At 38.8% G+C, this 18,987-nt stretch overlaps 1 protein-coding gene across 2 annotated transcripts in view; it reads left to right on the top strand.

Annotated features, from left to right (window-relative positions):
- Positions 1 to 18,983, top strand: part of MCUB (mitochondrial calcium uniporter dominant negative beta subunit) — a 52,893-nt gene extending 33,910 nt beyond the window's left edge. The window contains exons 2-8 of one of the 2 annotated variants that reach the window (XM_026079054.1): positions 10,247 to 10,322; positions 10,697 to 10,867; positions 14,675 to 14,779; positions 14,988 to 15,148; positions 15,985 to 16,188; positions 17,677 to 17,793; positions 18,774 to 18,983. In XM_026079054.1, the coding sequence (XP_025934839.1) occupies positions 10,247 to 10,322; positions 10,697 to 10,867; positions 14,675 to 14,779; positions 14,988 to 15,148; positions 15,985 to 16,188; positions 17,677 to 17,793; positions 18,774 to 18,851 (912 nt within the window). In that variant the 3' untranslated portion in view covers positions 18,852 to 18,983. The remainder of the gene's footprint in view (positions 1 to 10,246; positions 10,323 to 10,696; positions 10,868 to 14,674; positions 14,780 to 14,987; positions 15,149 to 15,984; positions 16,189 to 17,676; positions 17,794 to 18,773) is intronic. The other variant, XM_026079055.1, reaches the window with a different exon arrangement.
- Positions 18,984 to 18,987: the final 4 nt, after the last annotated feature.

Genomic DNA, 18,987 nt, shown 5'->3' with positions numbered 1-18,987 from the left:
AATAAGCAGGTAGTAGATGTCAGTTTTGACTAACCACACACTTTCTGTAATCTCATTTAATTTAAAATTAACATTGCTAATGTGCTAATGTTTTATGTATCCTAGTAGAGGGAACGTACACTGTTAGATCTTTGAACACTTGTTAACTATTTATGACTGTGAGTGGCTGGTAACTGTGTAATTAAATAACTTTAAATCTTCTTAGTGGAAACTTACTTAGATTAGACAGACTCATAGCATGATTATGTGTCTTGTTATTTTAGAAAACCAAGCTACAAAAGCAAAAGAAAAATCCAAATCAGCCATAACTTTACATGATAGTCCTAACCTAAAGTAGGATGTTGATGAACAGGGGTTTTCTCCTGTTCAATTTGAATTGGCCCTTGTGAACTGAGAAATTTCACCTGGAAAATATGTCACTTGAAAATTCAGAACTGCAAATTGATCAGACATATTTATAATGACTATGGAGCTGCCTTGCCAGTTTATGAAGATACAAGTACAGTGGAGACATTTTAGACTCCTTCGGAGAAACGTGTTTTTGCAACTGCGAATACTGTATAAGCTGTACTCTGTATTCCTTCAAATCGAAGCTGCTAAAAGGAAGTTTTTTTTTTTTTAACTAAATGTTTAAGTTCAATTTTGTATACTTTTACACCTTATTAATAGTTATTAGCTTTCCAGTAATTGATCTAGCTGATGTAGTGTAAATGTAGATTGCCCCTGTGTATCACAGTGCTTTTAAGGATGCAATTTACTATTGTCAAGAGAAACTAAATGAAATATCTTAGAATACCTGTGGCTTTCTTTTCTACTTTTTTTTCTTTGCCACACAAACTGTATATACATAATGTTTTACAAAATAATCAAAGAATAACAARTTTGTCATTTTAACCACAAAGCATAGAGGCAGACTCTTTTCCTGGTAGGTCATCTGTTTCTATATGCACACGTAGATAACAAAGGCAAGGAGTAAATATAATTTTCCAGTGATCCTGTGTTAAAGTTCCAGGATTAAAAACTAAACTGTTTTCAGATCTTTGGAACAGAAGAAGTTTTTATGTTCCATTACTTTCTCTCAGTAGTAAAGCATTAACATGAGTATGGCAAACCCATAATAATGATAATAAATTATTTGAAATTTCATGTTACATAGAATTCATATATAAATTTGGGTGTAGGTGGGGGAATGTGAATGGAAAGATCACAGATCATCCAATTGCTAGGTCAATGCTGTGTCTCGTTCTGTGGTACAGACTATAAACATCACATGTTAACATAGAACACTCTTGCGGAATTTATTTATCTTATTTTTGAGTTTGTTTTTAGTAATGCTTTTCCCAAATGGTGTGCTTCCATTCAAATAGGCGCCAGAGAGGGATTTGGAGACAAAACTGGGTTTGAACTGCAAACACCACTTGGTTAATTAATCAGGTGAGCAGATTTACTGCAGGTGGCCTACAGAAAACTTGCCAGTGTAAAACAGGCTTTTTGGTGTTTCAGGCTAGAGATTCTGCTATCCACAGCAGTCTGATTCATTAGTGGAGCTTCATTTAAATGTTATCCCAAAGTATGTAGCTGCATTACAGGTTCTGCCATATAGTCATTGCCTTACAGTCTTTGGGGATAATCCATTTTTGTTGGGAAACCAGATGACTTCATCTGATATGTATCAATATTACCACCAGCCTGAGGAAAAGAAAAAGAGCAACATTGACTACTGGTTTCGTGTTCTGCGTGGCTTTATATTCTTGTTTACTTTAGAGTAGCATTTAAAGGGGTTCCTAAAATATTGGATAAACACTGTATTCAGTGAAAGCAGGTTCTTTCTATTTGTTAGATCAGTCTTTGAAATATATGTTCTAAGTGAATTAATAGAGAAAGTAGAACATCTTTTAATTGGCTGGAGTTCCAAGGATTTGGGGGTTACAAGGGAGAAGCTAAAATGCGGATTTGCTAACCCCCCAGGGAGGCATGGCAGGCGCATGGCAGCACAGGTGCCAGACCATCCCAGGTATACAGAGGCTTTGATCTACTTGTATTGGTTTTAATTTTTTTATGGTCATAAACTTTAGAAAAAAACTTTGGAAAACTTTACTGGGAATTCTTAGTTTTGCTGTTTACCCTGCTGGCTCTAGCAGAAAGGGGTACGTGTACAGGCTTGCTGTAAAAAGTATAGACTCTGAAGGGGAGACTGATAGCTGTGTGGATCACAGCTAGCAGTGGTTCTTTGGATTTCCAAGGAACATTGTTGTCTGTACACTTGGTACTTTTAATTCCTGTAGGAAAAAGGTGAAAAACAGACTTATGTTGAATTCAACAGAAATCTTACTACAGACTTCACTGAGTCAGCATTTCAGCTAAGGTATTGTTTTAAAACAGGGATGTCAACAACCGAAGCTTGAAAGCAGGCAGTATCAGCAAAGCCACAGCCATTTTGGTATTTTTAGATTAAAAATGTTTCTTGAATAGTGATGGGAGAAGACAGAATTCTGAAAGAAAAATAAAAAAGAAAGCAAAAAATGTATTTTTGTGATATCTGACAAAGCTTTGTTTTTTCTCTTTGGGTAATAGCAGTGTTTCAGACCTCTGTTCACCAATGTTTGAGAGTCATAGGTCATTAGGCAAAAATCTTGCAATGTCAGGGCATGCTCATCGCAACATTGGCTGCACTTTCAGTTAAAGGTCTCTGCAGGCTCAGCAGTACGGCTGTATTTCTTCCATGTCTGAATAGGATTTGGATTTTTTAGGTGTCTCTGCTAGAGCTACCCTTTTAGCAGGATTGTTTTTGAAGCTACTTCTCTCAGCAAAACTCTTTTCCAAGCAAACAGAGTCAAAAACATGGCTGCTATAGGTGAGTTTCACATTACTTAAATTATATATAAATATATATTCATATAGACYTCTGATAAGGGACTTYGAACAAAGTTGTCTTCTCAAGTGTTACTGTTGCTACTACATTATTGCTAAACTCGTTGCAACTGTTCTGTGGGGCGTGCATAAAGACTGGCAGCTCTTAAACATATCAGTTACCGATACGTTTCCAGTGGCCTCTTTGATCTTGTTTGGAGGGTCTTCCTTTCTTTGCTTTTGTCTGTTTTTTTGTTTATTTTGTTTTTGTTTTGTTTTTTTAACATTTTCCCCTGTTTGCTTGCTGCCAGGATATAATAAATGGCAGCTCAACGCTCTCCGACAAAACTTGTTGAAGTTTCTATTAAATTATGACATTAAGTTCTCTTTTAATTACAGGCTATAGATGCACTTACAGTGTCTGCTCTAGAACTTTGTTTTTGATATTACCCATCAAAAGCTTTAAGAAGGAAAACCATAAGCCTTCTCTGTTTACTGGGCTTTTTATCCCTTCCTTTCTTTGGCTACTTTCTAGCAAGGTTAAAAATCATATTAGACACCTCCAGCATGTAGTTTGAGCATCCACAGTAGTGTAACAGGATTTAAATTTGGAATATGAAAAAAAACAACTAAGTTTCTTTTGGTAATTACCCTATAACTATGTGTTACAAGGATTGTAAATCTTTGTAAATCTGTAAATCTGCATACTGGTATCAACCACTGACAGAGAAAGGCTTTTGATTTGATCTAACTGGTCAGTTCTTCTGTTCCTACGATTTTTCTTTTTTTAAAGCAATCAAAAAAAAATTGTGTTTCTCCTTGGCGAAATCTCTGTTTACAGCAGTCTGAGCAAAACACTGTTCCCAAAATGTCCGGAGTAGCCTAACAGCAGACCTTTAAAGAGAGGAAGCAACAGAGGTATATGGATTTTCATTTTATTTTTTTAAACTTTTTTGTGGTCTGCTATCTTAAAATAATTATATAGAAAATGATTTCTGGAAATGTAGAGGCAGAAAAAAGTGAGAAGCATCTTTATTAATGTAGTATTCAGATATTTGCACCTAAATTTGCTCTAACTTATACTAGGGGCTTGGCCAGACACTGATGTAAGACTCTTGGTCTCTATTCTCTTACTCTTTTCTCTTAGTCTAGTTGATCTCTAATATTTTCTTGCTCCTCAAAACAAACGAACAACTAAAATATATTAAAAAAAAAAAAAGCAACCAGACTAAAAAAAAACCCACAAAGTCTGGCTGCAATGTAGGAATGGGCAAATGGAGTCCTCCATGGCTGGCTGAGGGGCACATGTGGATTTTCTTGGCCTGTGTCTTCTTGTTGGGACTGCATCCTTTATGCTATGGAAAATGCAGGGTATTTGAAGGCTAACAAAACAGGAAAGGCTGGTGCCTGCAGCTGGTCGGTGTTTCAAGGTAGGCTTTGTAGAGCACAACAGCAGTTTGCACGACTGACTGTGGATCTGCGGCTCACGAGTTGCTTTGTCAAGGARTTGTTCAGGTTTTGCCATGATGGTGTTTGAATGTGTAGAATTTTAATGGTAGCAGAAGTTCAGCTGCTGGGAGATGCTCTTCAAGCGACTACAGATAACATTTAGTTGCTGCTAAATAAGAACAGTTCAATAAACTATTTTTTATGGGAAAAAAGTGGGGGCAGTGGAATGGAGGAGAGTATCTCTTTTGATTTAGTAGGGTATTAGGATTCCTCATGGGCTTGTGGCCAAACGCTAGGGAAGTTGGGGACCTGAGAGAGGACAAGGCATGGAACATATGCAAAGAATGGCTTGTGTCTGTATTGCAGAAGAGATGAAAATGATGTGCTGGAGATTGTTGAGTGGGGAACAGAGAGGGTGTTGCAGAGAATCGCCAGCTTTCCTTCCCCAATGCATTTCAGCAGCTGTGCAGTTGGTTCCTTTTACACGGGCTGTTTGGCAGGGCTAATCTTCTGCGTGTTGCCTGTAGCAAAGTGGTGAAAAGCTGGGTGAGAGCTGTCCCTGGGAGATAATTTTGCTSATAATTCTAACTGACCTTTTTGCATGCTTCTGTCAAATACTAATTTTAAGCCCTGGGTCAATCTAATTTCTCAGGCACTCTTACTCAGCCAAGCTGTAATGCTGTAAGTTACTGGAAGTCTGCACAGTTAAGTAAAGAAAAGCCTAGGAAAATAATACTCATAAAAAGTAAGATAAGTGCATCTTTGTGGGTGTATCATAAGCTGCTTTTTTTGTGTTAGAGGGGAAGTAAACTTACTTACATTTTATATCATGGAAGTGCTGAAAAACAGTGCTGCTTTGTGAATTAAACCTTTTCTTTCTGTGCACTGCAACCTGCCCAGTGATTTGAATTTAAAAAGCCCCTGAAGAGAAGAATGAGAGTTGATTAGAACTTAAGTAAATCAGTAAGTGTATTAGTCTGACTTTGCGTCCATATTTCTCTTCTGTTGTCTCATTTCAGCTGAAATATAAACAAGCTTTTTCTTGACTGGCAATTTGAAGAACTACTTTTATTCCTACACAGGAGCTGAATATTTCTTTTTCCTGAGAGAGATGAAAGCAGCTGCATATGTTAAGATACACTCTTTCTGAGACCTTTGTAGGAAAAGATGCAGCAAGCCTGTTTTCTTAGCTAATAGGATGTACTATAAGCGTATTTTTGAAACCAAAGTCACAGAATCACAGGATGGTTGAGATTGGAAGGGATCTTTAGAGATCATCTAGTCCAATCCCCCTGCTTCAGCCACTGTTGTTACCTTTAAAGTCAAATATTGTAACGTTTCCCTGGTCAGGATTCTTTTCCAAGAAGACATGGCATAAAAGCAAAGATCCATTCGGTGGGACAAACTGAAAATCTTGTCTGTGTTGACAAACTAATCTCTTGACCACAAAAGTTGTTAGAAAACAGGTGGCAGAGATCTTGAATGTAGGCTTGGTTTTACTTTTATAAGCACAAATAGGTTTTCATGSTATCATCCCTCCTTTTTGGTCTTACTCCTCTTTGATTTACAAACTTCCTTCTAGGTGTTGTATACCTTTTCACCCTGAAAATGAAATAGGTTGGGAAGGCTCTTTGAGAATYGCGACATTCAGACAATAGATTTTATTTTAAATCAGATGAAGATGCAAGGTTTCTGATGCTGCAAAACTGTAGACTCAGAGAGGATTTTGGATCTGCTTCTGTTTGTAGGAAGGGAAGGGTGGGGAAGTTTGGTAAAGTAAGAGGAAATACCGAATGATTCTTTGTGTTCCTCCTATTAATGCACTTGTTCTCTGTGATTGTCTTTCTTAGGGCCCATCCTTTATGCTGGCTTGGAAGTCCGCTTGCTTTGAAAAGTAGGATTATCTGTACCTTCAAAGTAGTTATTTGTAGTCCCTAGAGGACATTGCAGGCAGAAGTTATCTGTTAGTGTTCAGTCTTCTTGTCTCCTCGATCCTTTCTCGTGATGCTTCTTTGCAGTGAAGTGGCACAGTTACTGAAAGCATACTTTTGGATAGAGGAGGGTAAGGCTACCTTTTCAGCCTGCTTTTTAAATGTCAGTGTTTTCAGTATCTATTTTTCTGATTCACTGAACTGACATAGATGAAAATCCAGAGGCTTCCCAAGATCACTGAATAGTTGAGGTTTGGAAGGCATCTCTGGAGATCAAGTCTAACCTCCTGCTCAAGCAGAGTCACCAAAAGCAGTTTGCCCGGGACTGTGCCCAGGCGGATTTTGAATATCTCCAAGAATGGAGACTCCGCAGCCTCTCTAGGCAACCCGTTCCAGTGCTCAGTCACCCTCATAGTAATTTTTATTATGTTTAAGTGGAATTTCCTGTATTCCAGTTTGTGTCCATTGCCTCTTGTCCGTCAGAGGGCACCACTGAAAAGAGTCTGGCTCCATCTTCTTTACACCCTCTCTTCAGATATTTATGCACATGGATAAGATCCCTCCTGAGCCTTTTCTAGGCTAAACAATCCCAGCGCTCTCAGCCTTTCCTCATAAGAGAGATGCTGCAGTGACCAGACACCCAGAACTCCACATCCTGCACTGCCCAGTGTAGAGTCAAATGATTTTTCTATCACAAAACGTAAGGGGAGGAACATTGCTTGCTGAGCTCATCAGGGACTTGTAGAGAGCATGTGCTGCCTTCTCCCCCTACTTCTGCATACCAGTTAAAGTGGAGCTTGTATATGGGGAGGAAGAGTTTGTCCACGAAGTTGGTAAGAGAGAGCAAATGAAAAGGAAGCAATAGTAAATACGAATGATGTGAGCTTGCTTAGATGAGAATGGATTGAAGGCCTGCCTGGTAAAACTCAGTGGCAGTGAGCTGGTGAATTTGACCAGCTGTGCCTTCTTAAGCGGTTCTTCATGGTCAGTCATCTCGATGCGCTTCTAATTAAAGCTGTCATTTTGGTGGCCAGCAAAATTTATCTAGTTACTGAAATTCAGTACTGACTGTTCTTGGAACTTAAAACAGAGGGAGGGAATGAAAGATCCTTAGAGATGATAAAATATGATGTGGAATAAAAGTCATGGGAAAACAAACTTTTAATTGTTTGGGCTCTGCTTTGTTTGTTTCTTTTGTTGTTTGCTTGTTCTTTTAAACAGTGCTGTAAGACAAGTGAGTTCTGAAGAAAAGCCACATGAATGCTGTGTTGCTGTTGCTTCTTCAAGATCGCCAGAACATAGTTACACATGTTGAAATTAGTGCTTTGCTGCAAGAGCCCTCTTGGTTACTTTTTTAACCTTTGATTTGCACTGAGGGAAGAGGTTAAAAATATCGGGGTTTTTGCCAGAGGGAAAGATAAATAAGATACTTCTGACACTTGGAGTATTGCTATCTGTCTTCCCTTGGTGAAACTGCAACTAAAACCAGCAGTGTTATTGCAGAATGAGTGATATCTGTTATGGAGCTTTTATGTTTGTTTAATTTAAACTAGTCTTCCAGATGATGCAGCTAAGTCTGAGTAATGTTTCTTGAAGCTGCAATTTGTATTGAAACTGTTGTTGCATTCCATGATTATCTAAATCGGCTCTAGGACCAGTAGGGAAGCAATGAAAATGCTTTCAGGGTAAGCAAAGAAAAATTACTGGAACRTTGAGGAAGGGGAAGATATTTCTGTAGCTCAAATGAGCACTTGTTAAAATGATGGTAGGTGGTTATTAGGGCTCCTAATATCTTRTTTTCCTACCCAAGTGGGAGTGTTTATAAAAACAGCACAAAAATCTAGCAGCAGAAGTCTCCTAAATAGGCCTTGGTGAGTCATTTTAAAAAGGGAAATACCTTATGTGTAGTTATTGTGAACCTGGTCTGAAATAATGATTCATTTTTGGTAGTCTTGGTTGAGCAAGATCTGCAGACTTGGTAGACTGTGACAGCACCTGCCTTTTTCCTCCTTTCTCTTGCTTTTAAACTTCTGTAACGTCTGTAGACAGTTTGTTCTCAAATCACAGATTGTTATTCCATAATAAATTAATTGCTAGGTTTGTTTCCCTTAGAGAATTAAACTGGAATTGACATCATTCCTATGCAGAGAGCTYCTGGGTGTGTTTATTAGAGATAGAAAAGCGTGCAAATTGTCTAACGTATATGAAAACATATATGAAAAATAYAAATAGCTTTTTTTAGTATGTGTACCCACTGAACACTAGCTAACACATACTTGCCTTCATTTTCCTCCCACTCCAGAAAAGCAAATAGCGTCTAGACGGGCGGCTTTCTCCCCCTCTCCTTCACAAGCTGGGTAAGGACGATGTGTGGGAAATAATACCTGCTGGGGGTGTCAGCTGACCTGGTGACACTTAGAAAGAGAAACGCCATAACTCAGTTTTGGGCATTGCAGCTACTAATTTCCCCCATGATTTTGCTCTGATTTGTCCCTTTCCCCTCTCCTYCTCAAGCAGCCTTGGGAAGGCAGCTGCACCGGGTGCTGGGCAAGGACTCCCAGAGATAACTGAGCTYTTCTCTCCTGGCAAGGGAAAGGCTGTAACATTATACTACTGTTGAAAACCTAACTGCAAGATGTGTTTTAATTAGAGCGTGTTTTACTGCAGTGTTATTAAAATACGGGTAAAAAGCTTACACTTAGTGGAGTAGCATGTTTTTATCACTGTGCTGTTCTATTTCAATTTCTTATCATTACCTTAGAGAGAAAGAAATGAGAATGTGGGGAAATGATAACATTTATAGTAACGGTCTGTGGTACTACTTTTTGTAAAGGCTGCTTGTGAGTTTGACTTAAGGCATTATTGACAAAAGTCATACTGGAAGTATATAAATACTTCAGTTGTAATATTCCATGGAACTTCAAGAAAAAGAGATACTGAGTTAAACTGACTCAATGTTTTTGACTGGAATGAATAGCTTTCCAATGAAAAACACGATTTAATGGGAACTTGAATTTGCAGGTATGTTACATTATACTTGCTGTTGAAATTGCAAAGGAAAACTATTGAATCTTTTGAGATTTATATAAGCAAAATCAAAACAGTTTCAAGTATGTGACTGTAGGTTAGCTGCAGATCCAGACTTTTGTAACATTTTAGTATGGCAAGCCAAAGTGAAATAAATACAATGTCAAAGACAACAAAAATTCTGTGTTCTTGAAAAGTCTCCTAATGACAGCAATTGATGGTTTGGGACTGAGGTTTCTGTTTGCATATGCAGTGCTGAGGAAGATCAGAGACTTTCAAGATATTTCAAATAGTGATGATGATAATGTCAGCTTTTTATGCATAACTGGTCCCATATAAACTTGAGCTTAAGTTTGCAGCAACAGTTGTTCCACATCATAAGCAATTGCTTATTGGAACAGCTAATTCCAGAAAATACAGTGCAGGTTCAGTGGTTTGCTGGTCTCTTAAAGTAAAAAACAAACTAACCAACCAAACAAAAAGCATTGCTATTCCTACCTTTGTCCCCCATTTCTGTTTGCTTAGCTCATTTCCAGCTCAGTCATGCTGCTACATTTGTCTATAAAGCTGTGTTGTAAAGTGGGTTACTGAAATTGCCACCGTTTAGGTCAGAGTGGATGGTTTAATTATTAAGGTGTATATACATATTTTTATTTTATTTTTATTTATATATATATATATATATATATACACACACACACACCCCTTATATATATAATGAGGTAATTATAAAGGTTATTTATACCATGCAAGCCAAAAAGTTAAACTGTGGGCAATCCTTAAATATCTTTAACAAAATTTATGCTTTCTAGAAGGGATGTTTGTGTCCTTTAAAAACAAGAAGCTGATAAAGCGACAGCGTTTTCCAGAAATACATCTCTTCTGTCAGATTACAGAGAAGCAGATCACCATGATGGGCTGGGTACTGCCTTTTACTAGATAAATCTTGTGTCCTTTCTAAAAACAAATTCCCTTTGTCTGTGTTACAGGTGCAGCTGTTGAGGCAAACTAGAAGTTGGATACACCAGAAGGGAGCATTTTACAGCACGCTGGTGCCATCTGATGGTAACATTTTCCATTGGGTTCTTTCCTCCCTTCATTAACAAACTTTTCAATTCCAGCTTCTGTGGGGTGGAGGGAAAGATTAAAATGTGGAGTGGGCATTATTAGTGTTACAGTAGCCTATATTCCCCCCGCTCCACCCCGGTCTGTGTTTCTCGGTGATTAAAACTGGGAAGACACATACTTATTTTATGGGGGTAGAGTGAGATTAAATTAGTTCCTTGTTGTGCATAGTGTCCCAGAAATGGAAGTACTGTATTCATTAGAGCAATCTAGAATGTACTGTGTGTTTTCTCTTTATTTACCATGTGATTTAAAAACAGCTAAGTTTAACTACAATTTACAATATGGCTTTTTCACTCACTTTTTTCCCCCAGGAGTAACTGTTAATTACAGATATGGTCTTCCTGTGATAACTCTTACGTTGCCCACAAGAGGAGAACGCTGTCAGTTTACTGTCAAGCCAATGGTAGTAACAGTTGGAGCATTTCTGCAGGATGTACAGAGAGAAGATAAAGGAATTGAGAAAGCAGAAGTCTTTGCAACAGGTATCTTGCATTTATGTCATTCTTTGAATGGTTATGGGGTTTATTGATATTTCAAATATCAATATCTGAGTCTTCTTGGAAAGGCTAATTTAAAAAGCAGAATTGGACATACTACTATAACCTTTCTTACATCCAAACAGTTTTCTCTATTACCTTTTGCAAGGAGCTTCTCTTTGTCATGCTGTTTTTAAATAAATATATCTTTTCAGGCTTCTTTGATATCTCTTTCTTTCCTTGTCCTCTGTGATCACTTTTAAAGTGAGTAGCAACCCAGCAAGCAGCCGGGCTTTTTTTTCCATCAGATAATACATAGACAGAAGAAAGGATGGGGTAAAGGAAGATTGGTTGGAAGGTTCATAACTGGGTACATTCATGTTTCCTTCACTCCTGGCTCCAGGGGCTTTGAAAGGAACTGAAAATAGATTGATGCTCCTAGCAAATCAAGAAGTCACAGTTGGCTGCCTTTGAGAGCACTTAGTAAAGCAGGAAAATACCGTGTAGAGCAATGTATTTACATCTTCTAGAGCAGTGGAGATGATGTGATCTGTGTGGATCCCACTGCATGCATGAGCTTCATGTGCATGGAAACTTTATATTAAATACTGATGTCTGCTGGGCAGAAAAGGTAGAGAAGTCTCTTGCTGTCTTGCATAACACCTACTCCTGTAAAGTGTTTTTTGAGACATGCTACAAGCCCTCAAAACTTAGCTGACTCAGAGGAAGCTGAGGTTGTGCAGCAAGTCTAATGGCTGAGCCACCTTCTAAAAGGCCCAAAGAGTCAAATCAAAAGTCATCTTTACAAGTCAGAGTAAGAAGTGAAGTGTGAGCTGTAAATGGCTTAATTCTTTTGAAAGTTAGACTTCAAATCAATGAGCGATTCAGTAAGCACAAGCAAGATACTATGTTTAGCTAACTGGAATTAAGAGTTTAAAAAAAAAAAAAAAGGTGCTGTGGCTAAGACAGCATTGAAGATCCAGACTGCAAGGCAGCTTTCATAGCTATGTTAATATGGTGAAATATGCAGGTGGGAGAAATGTTTTTTGGCACTTAAATACACTGATTCTCAGTGAAACTAATACTTAAAAGCCCTCATAGCATCAAGTGGTGCATTACCACTTTAGACTTGTTCTGAACTTAGAAGCATGAACTTAGGTCTTTTTCTTTCCTCTGCAGAATAAAAGAGCAGCTCACACTTGAACTATGAAATGGCTCTTAATGTCTTCTGTTAATTGAATTTGCTCTCTGAAAGTTTTTGTTGTTGTTTTAATTCTCCAAATCCTTGAAGCAGGTAGACAGACTGTTGCTTTTGTTGATTCAATCCATTTATGCAGGTAGATGACTTAAAGGCATTGCAAAAGATATTTTGTAAGACTCTAATGTATTTTCAAAAGGCACTGTGATAATCATCGTTGTCAGCAGCTGCTGTTCCCCTTAGCATCCAAGTTTTCACTTAAAATGGTTGTTTAATAGGATGAGGCAGAGCTAACCAAGACCATGCTCCTGCGAACATTTACTGGTGAGTACTGCTACCTATGCAGACTTGCACAGAATGAGTATCTGATTCACTGCTGAATCCCATCCTTCTGTGCTGTGTTAGTAAAAGCTTTACGTTAACTGCTCATTCTGCTTCAGTGCAAACTTCTGTTACTTGTGAAGCGTAATGTAATTTCCATAAGAAATCTACAAGTTGAGCATTTTTTTGCATAGATGTGCATCAGGTTCCTACGGGAAAGGAAGTAGGACTTTTTTCACCTAGTGTCATCTGTTTAAAACCCTGGCTTTGGAATAAAACATTGTGTGCTTTGATTAAAACAATGACTGTTATGTAGTTCTCTACTCCATATTTTCAACTGTGAGGCAATTGTAATGGTAGTGAATAGCTTTGGTGTTTGATTTATTAGGAAACTAATACTGTAGATAGAAAATACTGATTGAGCACTATAAATTGAATTTAAAGATATATTATTTAAGAAAACTTACAAAGATTTGATTTAGTGTAGACATTTTTCTAGTTTCGTTTAGCCATTAAATGAAACCCAACCTTAACTGAAAACATAGAAACATGCTTGATGCTCACTTTCATTTTCTGTAGATTTGATTCTAGCCCTGCAAAATTTCTGTAGACAAAAAAATGGCTCCTTGTCCACATTTGAACACCTGTGCTTAGGTATAAGAAGGAAAGTAGCTTCTTGCTGAAAGCTTTGAGGGAATTTTATATTAAAAAACAAACAAACAAGAACAAAACTAAACACTTTTCTGCTTCTCAGTGAATGAAAGGTTGGACAAGTTAATAAATCTGTGTTATATCAGATGCAGAACAAAGAGCCTGTTTGGCACTTCCTTGGAAAGCATTTTTTGCTTAATGTCACTTTATAAATGTCACCTTAATAATTTACATGTAAATGAGCTTTGATGTCCTATTAAACTGTTAAAAAAAAAAAAAAAAGAGTGGATGGGCACATTAAAATTTCAAATTTTCGGTTGAAAGTGATAGTCTTCCAAATTTGTCTTGCTACCCACAGAGTGGGTCAGGGAGCCAGCTGGTGCGTTTGCTCTCAGAGTTCAGTAATCTAAATCTCAGCAGATGGGGCCAGACAGCAGAGTTCCAGTGAATAAATAATTGCAGATGTGGGCTTATCGGCAGCGCCTTTCTGTAGTGGGCACATGGAGGTGCTGGGGCAGTAGCACTGCGACAAATGTTTACATACAAAAAGCTTCATTAAGTTTCATAGCCTGATCATTATTCATGTCAAGAGTAAAGCTTCTGTTTTCTGCCTCTTGTGCACCCCTTCATAGGCGCAGGGGGAAGGTGCTCTTTTTATATATAGGAAATGAAGGTTAAAGAGCTGTTGTGGAGCAGCCGGCCTCTGGCTTTGGAGCCCTCACACCACAGCTATATCGTGTGTCTGGCAGCAGTGCTCTGCAGCCTCATGGGTCCTTGAGCTGTCTGAACCCCCTGTTGGGGGAGGAAGTGAATCAATGGGGCTCATGTTACTGGGTCACCCTGGGATCTGCTGGCCACCGGCCAAGGAGAACCCTGGGGATCCACYGTTAGGTCTCGCTGCAAATGACTCTGGGAGCTCCTCTCCTGTCTYTTCAGCACCCTGCAGTATGGCACGTGATCCTTTGCCTCTTAGCTGCCAGGAGGTGCTGTGGACAGTGAAATGAGCAGGAGGAATGAAAGCCAGCAAGTAGGAAGGTGGTAATGTACCAAAGGAAACAAGTCCTTTACAAATGTCAGGCTACTGTAAACAACGAAACAAAAAGCAGAGATTGTACAGAACCAGATCTTTTAAATTTCAGCAGAGGTTTTAGATTACATTTGCCCTAGTGTTTTGAATGTCAGGTAGGAAGGGATCCATTTCTCATTTGGGTGCAGATAATTTTCCTGTTGTTTGAGAGATCAGAAATGTTGCCAGAGTACTAATCTTGCAAGATCTGCTGTGTTGAGAATGCCCTGGGAAGGGCCTGCAGAGTGTCGGTGCTGTTGGATAAGAGCCAATTAATTTATTAAAGTTGTGTTCCACCTACCAATGGCAGATCTTCTGTAAGCCCTAGGCAGACAGAAATACCGACTTTTGGGTGAAAGGGCTTTTTGTAAAGAAAAATGATAGAGAGGGAGTGAAAAGACACAATAAATACGAAAGGGAAAAAAAAAAAAACAACAAGGAGCTTTCCTGATTGAATGTCACAGTTGCCCCCTCGTTTCCAGTTCTAAGTTACTGAAACTTTTCCAAAGGAATATCAGCTAATCTTTAAGATCTTTTATGACTGAAATGATTTATAACTTAAATCTTTCTTCTGCAGATGGTAGCAAGGTCTCTGATACAACCTTGATGGAGGTCTTATTGATGAATGACTTTAAACTTGTTATCAACAACACAACGCACAGTGTGTCAGCTCCTAAAAAAGGTATGAACCACACTTAATGACTCTGATTATCTCATTTCATCTAGTGAAAGGCATCAAAAAGCTTCAGAAAATAGGAACCTGTCTGGAGAAAGGAATCACTTTGCTTTTGTTCCATCTGATGGCTCTGCTTTTTTGAGGGGTGGGAGAGAAGAGAATGAAGAGGGGTAAGCTTTTGAAATGTTTTATATGACAAACATTTTCTTCTTAGATAAGCTGAGTAGTGAGCATGCTACTGAAATGGAAGATATCAAATCCTTGGTTCACAGACTGTTCGTGGCTGTACATATAGAAGATCACCAGATCAGGAAAGAGAGAGAATTACTACAGAAACTGGAATATCTGAAAGAACAGCTGCTGCCTCTTGAACAGGTTGGAAAGGGGGCTTATTTTTACTGTAAAACACAAAAGTTTCTTTTCATCAAGAGTAAGTTTTGTCATGTGAAAAGATCGGCATGAATGGCTAGGGTGTGTCTCCCTTGTTTGTCAGGTAAATGAGAGTCRGTTCAAATACAGGATTATTTTCAGCTCAATTCTTTTCCTTCGTGCTGTGCAAGTTCCCCAGGTAGAAACCAGTAAAACTAGAGAAAACTATCATGAACAAGCCTTTCTGTGGCTAGTATTAGGAGTGAGAGTCCACTTAGTCACCTTTTGCTGTATCAGTTCTGAATACCCATTACAGAAAAAACAGCAGTGAGGCAGAAATCATCTGTGACTTAGGCTAGGGTTTTCCGTGATCACCAGGGCAGCCAAATTGTTTGGACTACTGATTGCCATAATCCAAGAAGGGAAGGTGTGAGTGTTGATGTAGGAAAGGCTGTGCTAACCCAGCAGGACGGGAGAAGGCCAGAAAGAGCCTGATGGGAGGAACAAACTTTTCCGTGCTCCTTTTGCCTTCAGACTTGCTATGTGAGGACCCGGCTCAGAAAGCATTAACCAGAGCTACCTTGAATGATAAAAGGAAATCCAGTAGACGTGAATCCCTAGTAGTGGGAAGGGGAGATTAACAGCAGCATCTCCTGGGGCACAACAGCTAGGATATGCCTGTTGCCCTTGGACTTCAGTCATCGTCTCTTGGCAGGGTAGGTAGATAAGAGGAGAGCCCTGACAGAAGGATATGGCCCAACAGCAGAGAACATAGTTGAAAAGCTGCTAATCAGTTGCACTCATGTTCTGGCTAAACAGATTTCTGTATTTCTTTTCCTTAGATGAAAGCCAGAATCACAGACAGTGCAGATGCGAAGACCACCAGGCTTCTATGGGTGGGCTTAGCTCTGATGTCAACACAAGGGGGAGCGTTGGCGTGGCTCACATGGTGGGTCTATTCGTGGGATATCATGGAGCCAGTCACATACTTTATCACTTATGGGAGTGCCATGGCTTTCTATGCCTACTTCATTCTAACTAAACAGGTAAGTCCTCATTCTGTGTATGTCTGCAATATTGTAAAAGAGGAAAACTTACTATGAAAATCACAGTGCTTGGGCTGGGATGAAAGTAATTCAGTAGCCTTGCCATCAGATGGGCACTTGGTTGTTTTCTAACATAGCTGTTCACTGTGTGAAATCAAGCCGGGCACTGGTATACGTGACCTGGAGACAAGCTGCTGAGCAGAACCGCTGTCTGTAAGATTTTGTAACCTGGGGAATCAAAAGTGATGAATGAAATGTGCCCTTTTATTTTAACTTCTTGCAGATCACTTTGAAATGTAATTAGCACCTTGCTCGTTGCTGTAAAGGGAGAGCAACTAGTAGTGCCGTGGTGGTTCATGAACACTACCTTAGGAACAGACCAGGAAGCAAATCACTGAACAGCATCTTTTATTTGCTAGAGTTCACATACAAACAGTGAAGGGGGGCAAACTGGCAGGAAATCTGGCAAAATTTGGCAAACTGGAGGAAATCTGGCAGTTGCATTATTGAAATACATCTACTTTAGTGCATAAAAAAATTTGTATTGCTTTGTTCTCTATAGCCTGACTACTTTTCCTTGTCTTTGAGTGAATGAAGGTAAATCCATGACAGCTGAAATAGGGGGGAATTGGGTGGTTTAGAAGAAAAAAATTTGCTGAGTAACAAAAAAGCAGATCCTCACTGAACTGCAGAATGCAGACTAGTCCTGAAATTATGTATTGCTTGGAGAAATGTTTCTTTTTCCTATTTTGGCTCTGTACTCTATTCCCAAAGTGGACATCTTCATGTTGAACTTTGTGTGATGCAAAACTCTTTTTGTTTGTTAGGGAGTTATATGGAAGAGTAATCGACGCTTACTTCCATAATACCAATTGTAGAACTCATGAGATGTCAGATTTGTTTAGCAGAAAGAGAAGACATGGCTGTTCTTATGAACAGCTGGCTCTGTGAGTTTTACTCCTTCTCACTGATTTTTAAGAAGGGCTAAGGCATTTCTACTTTCTGTATATAAATAGAGATCACTATGTGGCTTTTTTAAACAGCCATTGGTGCCACTGTTTGACATTTTCAAATATATCTTTGAGAAATAGCAGTTGAACTTTCTCTGACTCCTTGGAAAGTCATATCCATTTATTCAGATGGCTCCAGGCATGAAAATCAAGATATGCCTTTATCATGGTTGAAAATTCCTTTAGACATAGTAGAAGTGATTCCTAACCTGTCTCTAAAAAGTCCTTATGATATATAGAACCTTTGTATGTAGCCTGTTAGCAAAATATATGCATATATAATATATATATACATATATATATATATATGAGGGTGTGTATTATGTAACACCCCCMCACACACACCTATCCCTGTTGAACTAGGCTAGCTCCTGAAACAGGCTAAATGTCTATTGAAAACTTTTTTGTACACGTAATCTTCTGACCTCTACCCATTTTTCTTGCTAMCCTCAAGTATGTTCCCTGCTTTCTCTACCAGGACTACATTTACCCAGGTGCTAAAGACAGGCAGTTCCTCCACTACTTCTATCGGAAATCCAAAAGCCAGTGTTTCAGTGTGCAACAATATAACAAGCTAAAAGAAGACCTAGCAGAGGTATTTACACAAAGTCCTTAAATAATGAGATAGCCGCTGGGGTATGACTTTTCAGTAAACTCTCAGCTAACAGAAGACTGACTTCAAGGTTTGTTACTTATATTCAGAACAGTTTATTACTTATCAGCCACTTTGAGCTGTTTAAATAACCATGCGATATGTTTGTCACTGACATACACGCTACTTGAGCAGATCATCAAAAAGAGAGACCTTCATGAATTTAATTGAAAAAATAAGTCAGTTTGTCAGCCCTACATGTACATTTTTGCATATTTAGTATATTTTTGCTTACTTAATATTTGCATCCTTGGCATTTTTAATAGAATAGTTGTGCTGCTTTCAAAAACAGCATGTTTGCTGCACTGCTGTGGTAATACAGTCTCCCTACCTTGGAAGGAGACTGTCTGGCAGAGTTCAGCATTTGACAGCTTAATGCTACTCCTTAGGCAATACGCTTAGACTTCCATCCAGTCTCCCACATTCTGTAAAGCTGATGGGTGTGCCTGGGAGCAACTTTGTGGCCCTTGGCAGGGACAGGAGGGGGAAGGCAAATCTTTACCCTCTCCACCTCCAGTTCTCATTCCTTTGTCCCACCTACCCAACCCGGTGTCCAACTCTGTGTTTAATGTCTCRTTAAAATTGAAATTTTAGTTCAAGACCCTTGGTTAAGGGTATTATTTGGTAAGTCACATATGGCATAAGGCTATAGTTTGTTACTTTTTCAGTGGTCTGTGAGTATGAATCTTGTAATTTCTGTGTTTTCTGGAAAACAATACCGTGGGGTGGGGGTAACAGGGCACACATTGCTTTCTGGAAACTGGCTGAATGACCTGAACACGTCTAAATATTCAGCATCCTCCACTTCATTAGTCTGCTTTCTTGCATAAGACCAACATCTTATGATACTGGATATATGAAAGGGGAGGAGAAAATTACGGGCTGCAGCAGGATGAACAACTTATTCTTTTTTGTACTGACAGGCTGAGGAATCGCTGAGGCGTCTGCGCCAACCTCTACAGCTGAGGCTTCCAATCCAGCAAATCAATGAAAAGGACTGATTTCTTTTTTACAAATAAYTGAATTGTCCTTTCAAAGCTGATATGAACATTTAGTTATTCTTTAGAAAATGGATATTTTTGACCACTATAGTTTTGAAAGTTACAATAAATATATATATATAAATAATTCAATCAC

Source organism: Apteryx rowi, unplaced genomic scaffold (assembly GCF_003343035.1).
Source record: "Apteryx rowi isolate R43461 unplaced genomic scaffold, aptRow1 scaffold_491, whole genome shotgun sequence".
Classification (NCBI taxonomy): Eukaryota; Metazoa; Chordata; class Aves; order Apterygiformes; family Apterygidae; genus Apteryx; species Apteryx rowi.
This window is presented reverse-complemented; position numbering and strand designations above follow the sequence as displayed.